The 7,365-nt window shown below is 52.3% G+C and overlaps 1 protein-coding gene across 1 annotated transcript; it reads right to left on the minus strand.

The window, feature by feature from the left end:
- Positions 1-4,348: 4,348 nt before the first annotated feature.
- Positions 4,349-6,945, minus strand: LOC127467186 (uncharacterized). Its single transcript, XM_051778891.1, has 2 exons — positions 6,655-6,945; positions 4,349-6,596 (listed from the first exon to the last, which is right to left on the minus strand). The coding sequence occupies exon 2, from the start codon at positions 6,180-6,182 to the stop codon at positions 4,353-4,355; it is 1,830 nt and encodes a 609-aa protein (XP_051634851.1). The 5' UTR covers positions 6,183-6,596; positions 6,655-6,945; the 3' UTR covers positions 4,349-4,352.
- Between the last annotated feature and the right edge of the window lie 420 nt (positions 6,946-7,365).

Here is a 7,365-nt window from a genome sequence, read left to right on the forward strand (position 1 = left end):
TGTAATGTCAAATTAAGGGGCTTTACTCGAGGAAAATGTGGAAAAACAGAAGAAATAACAACCCTTTATTAAGAAATATATGAATGTTGGAAAAAAAAAAAACAAACAGTAACACCAAACAAAACAACACCAGCAACAACAACCACAACAACAAGTCTAAAAGAATACTCCTCTGTCCTTTAACACAGTCCTAATTGCGGTCTGCAGGGGGCGCTGTTGGGCCGCTGGAGCTGTAGGGCCTGCAGTACCTGGTCACGGTCGGCAGGGGGCGCTGTAGGACTGATGGAGCTGTAGGACCTGCAGTACCTGGTCACGGTCGGCAGGGGGCGCTGTAGGACTGATGGAGCTGTAGGACCTGCAGTACCTGGTCACGGTCGGCAGGGGGCGCTGTGGGCTCCGTCAGTCACCCGCGGGAAGAGGGGACCGGAGAGAGAGGTCCCGGACCACGAGGGGAAGCCGAGAAGGAGATGAGGGGGGTCCTCGCCTCCGTGGGGGCGACAAGGAAGGCAGGCAGCACACTCCCACGGGAACTCACCGCTGTCTCAAGTGGCGAAGACTCACTGCAGTCTCAGGTGGTAGTGTCTCCAAAAACTCCTCCTCCTCTCCCGCGGGCAAGCAAAAACTCTCCGATGAAACACAGCGGCTCCGGCGGGCGGGACAGTCAGACAGGTTGAAGCCAGCAGGATGGGAGGGCGAGCCCCCCCAGGATTAACAGCCAAAACAAGCTAGACCTCCGGTCCCCCTCCCCAACGAAAATGCCTGTCTGCACCCCAGAGAGCCAGCCACACACCCACACTGCCTCTCCCCTCCCAGCCAGAGTCTCCACCAGCCCCGCCTCCGTGCCTCTTCCTTATCTTTCTCCAAGATCGGTCGTTAACCCAACCCGGCTACATCTTTGGTAATGCTAATAACCTCCCTCCCCCCACTCACTCCGTTTCTTCTCCCTTGGAGTGGGGCAGGGGGAAGGAAAATTCCCCTGATTTCCTAATCTATAACATTATCCACCCCTAATTTTTCTTCCCCATGCTGCCACACTTATTAGGTTAAATCTTTGATCCTCATACGTACATGCAGTATTCCAACTATATACTCATCCACTAGTAGGTAGATACACATACAGATACAGGTGCAGGGTTACATACAGATACAAGTATACAGTTACAGCCAGCTCACCCCAGAGTAAGGTTTCCCTGAGGTATGCACCGAGTTTCTCCATCTTCCTGCATCACCCACCAGGTGCAGCCGGGCCCTTGGGCAAAAACAATCCCACGAATGGGTTTGTCTTTGCTCGAGGTAGGGTCAACCCAAACCTTTTTTCCTAACACACCCCTCGCGTGAATCACGGGGACCTTATCTCCATCCACGGTGTGGAGGGACTCTGACTGGGCAGGGCCGGCTCGGTTGATGGAACCTCTGGTGTTAACTAACCATGTAGCCTTTGCTAGATGCTGGTCCCAGTTCTTGTCTGTCCCTCCACCCAACGCCTTCAGGGTGGTTTTCAACAGTCCATTATGTCGTTCAACTTTCCCTGCGGCTGCTGCGTGGTATGGGATGTGGTACACCCACTTGATGCCATGCTCCCCTGCCCAGGTGGCAACTAAGCTGTTTTTAAAATGAGTTCCGTTATCTGATTCAATGCGCTCTGGGGTACCATGTCGCCACAGGACTTGCTTTTCAAGGCCCAGGATGGTATTTCGGGCAGTAGCGTGAGGCACCGGGTACGTCTCCAGCCATCCAGTGGTGGCTTCCACCATAGTAAGCACATAGCGCTTACCTTGGCGGGTTCGTGACAGTGTGATGTAATCGACTTGCCAGGCCTCCCCATACCTGTACTTACTCCAACGTCCACCATACCATAGGGGCTTGAGTCTCTTAGCCTGTTTAATGGCAGCACAGGTCTCACAGTCATGGATAACCTGGGAAATAATGTCCTTGGTTAAGTCCACCCCTCGGTCTCGTGCCCATATATGGGTGGCATCTCTGCCCTGATGGCCTGAGGCATCATGGGCCCACCGTGCTAGGAACAACTCTCCTTTGTGATGCCAGTCCAAGTCCACCTGTGACACCTTGACTCGTGCGGCTCGGTCTGCCTGTTCATTGTTGCGATGCTCCTCATTGGCTCGGCCTTTGCGCACATGGGCATCTACGTGGCGGACCCTCACAGTGAGCTTCTCTGTTCGGGTAGCGATGTCTTGCCACGTATCAGCAGCCCAGATGTGTTTTCCCCCGCGTTTCCAATTGGCCTTCTTCCATCTGTCCAGCCATCCCCACAGAGCATTGGCTACCATCCACGAGTCAGTGTAGATGTACAGCTTTGGCCACTTCTCCCGTTCTGCAATGTCCAATGCCAGCTGGACTGCTTTGAGCTCTGCGAATTGACTCGATTCTCCTTCTCCTTCAGTAGCTTCTGAAACTTGTCGGGCGGGGCTCCATACAGCTGCTTTCCATTTGCGCTTCGTTCCTACAAGGCGACAGGAACCGTCAGTGAAGAGGGCGTAGCGTGCTTCTTCTTTCGGTAGTTTATCAAATTCTGGAGCTTCTTCAGCCCGTACCGCCTGCTCTTCTGCTTCCTCATCTGCTAGACCAAAACTCTCGCCTTCCGGCCAATTTGTGATGACTTCTAGGATCCCAGGGCGATTCAGATTTCCAATACGGGCACGCTGTGTGAGCAGAGCGATCCACTTACTCCATGTAGCATCAGTGGCATGATGTGTGGTGGGGGCCTTTCCTTTAAACATCCAGTTCAGCACTGGTAGTCGAGGTGCCAAGAGCAGCTGTTCTTCTGTGCCAATCACCTCAGAGGCAGCTTGTACTCCTTCATAAGCCGCTAGGATCTCCTTCTCTGTTGGGGTGTAATTGGCCTCAGATCCCCTGTAGCTTCGGCTCCAGAACCCAAGTGGGCGACCTCGAGTCTCACCAGACACCTTTTGCCAGAGGCTCCAGGAGAGACCTTTATTCCCAGCTGCAGAATAGAGTACATTTTTCACATCTGTCCCCGTCCTGACTGGCCCAAGGGCTACAGCATGTGCAATCTCTCGTTTAATCTGTTCGAATGCCTGTTGCTGTTCAGGGCCCCACTGGAAATCATTCTTTTTTCGGGTAACCAGATAGAGAGGGCTTACGATTTGACTGTACTCCGGGATATGCATCCTCCAGAAACCTATGGCACCCAGAAAAGCTTGCGTTTCTTTCTTGCTGGTTGGTGGGGCCATGGCTGTGATCTTATCGATGACTTCCGTCGGGATCTGACGACGCCCATCTTGCCATTTCACCCCCAGGAACTGGATTTCTCGGGTAGGTCCCTTAACTTTACTCTTCTTTATGGCAAAACCAGCTCCCAGGAGGATCTGGATGATTTTCTTCCCTTTCTCGGAAACCTCCTCTGCTGTGTCCCCCCATATGATGATGTCGTCAATGTATTGCAGGTGTTCTGGAGCCTCACCCTTCTCTAATGTGGCTTGGATCAGCCCATGGCAGATGGTGGGGCTGTGTTTCCACCCCTGGGGCAGTCGGTTCCAAGTGTACTGCACGCCCCTCCAGGTGAAAGCGAACTGCGGCCTACACTCTGCTGCTAAGGGAATGGAGAAGAATGCGTTTGCGATGTCAATAGTAGCATACCACTTCGCTGTCTTGGACTCCAGTTCATACTGGAGTTCCAACATGTCTGGAACAGCAGCACTCAGCGGTGGGGTGACTTCATTCAGGCCACGGTAGTCCACAGTCAGTCTCCATTCTCCGTTAGACTTACGCACAGGCCAGATAGGACTGTTGAAAGGTGAATGGGTCTTGCTGATCACCCCTTGGCTCTCCAGCTCACGGATCATCTTATGGATGGGGATCACAGAGTCTCGGTTTGTCCGGTACTGCCGGCGATGCACTATTGTAGTGGCGATTGGCACTTGCTGTTCCTCGACTTTCAGCAACCCTACGGCCGAAGGGCTCTCCGAGAGGCCGGGCAGCGAGTTCAACTGTTTAGCCTCCTCGGTCTCCACAGCAGCTATTCCAAAAGCCCATCTATGTCCCTTGGGGTCCTTGAAGTACCCGTTCTTGAGATAGTCAATGCCCAGGATACATGGGGCATCTGGACCAGTCACAATGGGGTGTTTCTGCCAGTCTTTCCCGGTCAAGCTCACTTCAGCTTCAACTATGGTCAACTCTTGAGATCCTCCAGTCACCCCCGAAATGGAAATAGTCTCTGGTCCCACATGTCCTGAGGGCATTAACGTACATTGAGCGCCAGTATCAACCAAAGCCTGATATTTCTGTGGGTCTGACGTGCCAGGCCATCTGATCCACACAGTCCAATAGACACGGTTGTCCCGTGCCTCTACCTGGCTAGAGGCAGGGCCCCTCTAACACTCGTCTTCATTCTGCCAGTCATCGTTTTCCTCTTGTGAACGTCGACGGGAGGTGCCCTCTACCGAGTCAGATCCCTGCCCGCAGGATACTGGTACGGCACTCACTTTCGCAGACTTCCCCTTTTCTTTCTCTTTCAACTCTTGTACTCGGGCTGCTAGGGCCCGGGTAGGTTTCCTGTCCCATCGTCTCATGTCTTCTCCATGGTCACTTAGGAAGTACCACAACTCAGTTCGTGAAGTCTGTCTGTTCTCTCTAGCTGAGGGGCGTCTGGTTCTCACTGGGGCCGTATGGAGATTGTTTCTCTCAATCTTCTCTTTCAACCCTGTAGTTAATTCCTTGAGCTCATTAACTATTGTCTCTACAGAGGAGATACGGGCCTGTATCGGTCCTCCGATCATACTGTCGTACAACCGAAGTTTATTTATTACAGACATCACTGGCTCCCGCTTCTCCCCAGCCTCCAGTGATGTCAGGTAACCTTTATGTATGGACGGCCCCATACGTGTAAAGCTCCACCACATCTGTGGTGTACACTTAACCTTGTCAGGATCGTTGGTAGGTTGCCCATCCCCCCCAAACAGTACTTCTAGCAATGCCATTTCTCTCAGCCGTAGGATTCCTTCTTCGATGGTCTTCCAGCTCTTGGTGTAATGATCTGCCTGCAAGGAATCTCTGTAAATGAACCTCTCTCTCACACCATCCACGAGCCGTGCCCAGAGAGACAGGGGCTTCGATTCCCTCACAAACACCTCCTCAATACCCACATCTTGGGCAATGGACCTCAGGAACCTCGCTTCACCACCATCAAGGTTTACTGCATCACCTGTAGAGTCCCAAACTCGGATCATCCAGGCCAGAACGGGCTCACTCGGACGACGAGCAACATCTGCCCGTAGATTCCGGAGGTTATTATACGATAAAGACTCAGTGATGATTTCTGTCTCTGGAGCAGCTGCTTGTGAGGACCCTGCCTCTCCATCATCGTCAACTAGGCGAACTGATTTGGCTTTACATTTCTTCCTGTGGATAGTGGCAACCTCCGTTGGTTTAGTCTGCCCCTTAGTTTTTTCCTTATCCTGAGTCACCTTGATATTAGGCATCTTGTCCTCGTCTTTTCCTTTCCCCTGGGAATGCTGCACCATACCAAGCAACTTCCTGTAGGCAATGGCCAAGACCCCGCATGCAGCTGTCACCTGCTTCTCCATGGATCCATCACGACCCCTCTCCCTCACAGCTTTCATTATTTTTATAGGGTTCAGGAGTTGTTCAAGGGTAAGTTTCCATGTCATGGGAGCTGAGCAACTTTCTAGGAATTTACCCATGTCCTCCCATAACCCACGCCACTCGAGGTTTTCCACCCCTGGGTCAGGCTCCTGAACGCCTTCTCGGTAATTCTTGGCCTTGGCTTGGTATATCAGGTATGCTATAGTGGCACAATTTAGGATGAAAAGCCCAACAATTGAAATGTCTCGGACATCTAAAAATGATTTAAACTTCCCAGAGGCCATTGTATCGTATCCAAAAGGGAACTGAATAAAAGGTTGGGCGCGTGCATTCCCCTGTGTGTCTCCATAAGAATGGGTACTATTATCCTTAAAACCCCAGAGGAAGCAGCTTAGGCTAGAGCAGTAGTGTATCCTTGAGGATATGTTCCGGATGAAAATCACAGGTGCTGAATTTGCCGTGTCATATACCCAATGCACAAACTCAAAAGTACTTATTGCAATGTAAGTACTAGTATGCGAACTGAAACACGTTGACAGGTGGGACAGGTATCTTGGCATGGTCATATGCCAGAGGAGAGCAACAACCCCTAACATCATGGTGCCTACAAATTCAAAAACGCGTGTCAATCACACAAAGGGTAGTTATTCTTTTTCCACCTTTCCTCTTTCGGGCCCCACGTTGGGCGCCAAAAATGTCTAAGTCTAGAGAGACTAGACTGTTTGCTAAAGAGGGTGAGTTGTGAGGTAGACCAAACTCCTCTCTCTCTGCAATTGTAATGTCAAATTAAGGGGCTTTACTCGAGGAAAATGTGGAAAAACAGAAGAAATAACAACCCTTTATTAAGAAATATATGAATGTTGGAAAAAAAAAAAACAAACAGTAACACCAAACAAAACAACACCAGCAACAACAACCACAACAACAAGTCTAAAAGAATACTCCTCTGTCCTTTAACACAGTCCTAATTGCGGTCTGCAGGGGGCGCTGTTGGGCCGCTGGAGCTGTAGGGCCTGCAGTACCTGGTCACGGTCGGCAGGGGGCGCTGTAGGACTGATGGAGCTGTAGGACCTGCAGTACCTGGTCACGGTCGGCAGGGGGCGCTGTAGGACTGATGGAGCTGTAGGACCTGCAGTACCTGGTCACGGTCGGCAGGGGGCGCTGTGGGCTCCGTCAGTCACCCGCGGGAAGAGGGGACCGGAGAGAGAGGTCCCGGACCACGAGGGGAAGCCGAGAAGGAGATGAGGGGGGTCCTCGCCTCCGTGGGGGCGACAAGGAAGGCAGGCAGCACACTCCCACGGGAACTCACCGCTGTCTCAAGTGGCGAAGACTCACTGCAGTCTCAGGTGGTAGTGTCTCCAAAAACTCCTCCTCCTCTCCCGCGGGCAAGCAAAAACTCTCCGATGAAACACAGCGGCTCCGGCGGGCGGGACAGTCAGACAGGTTGAAGCCAGCAGGATGGGAGGGCGAGCCCCCCCAGGATTAACAGCCAAAACAAGCTAGACCTCCGGTCCCCCTCCCCAACGAAAATGCCTGTCTGCACCCCAGAGAGCCAGCCACACACCCACACTGCCTCTCCCCTCCCAGCCAGAGTCTCCACCAGCCCCGCCTCCGTGCCTCTTCCTTATCTTTCTCCAAGATCGGTCGTTAACCCAACCCGGCTACATCTTTGGTAATGCTAATAACCTCCCTCCCCCCACTCACTCCGTTTCTTCTCCCTTGGAGTGGGGCAGGGGGAAGGAAAATTCCCCTGATTTCCTAATCTATAACAGTTCTCAAAGG

Source organism: Manacus candei, unplaced genomic scaffold (genome assembly GCF_025592945.1).
Source record: "Manacus candei isolate 608988 ecotype Guabito, Panama unplaced genomic scaffold, ASM2559294v1 h1tg000014l, whole genome shotgun sequence".
NCBI classification, from domain to species: domain Eukaryota; kingdom Metazoa; phylum Chordata; class Aves; order Passeriformes; family Pipridae; genus Manacus; species Manacus candei.

Bases quoted from the DNA above. Each gene is read 5' to 3' on its own strand.
- LOC127467186 (XM_051778891.1), bottom strand. From the start codon at position 6,182: ATGATGTTAGGGGTTGTTGCTCTCCTCTGGCATATGACCATGCCAAGA.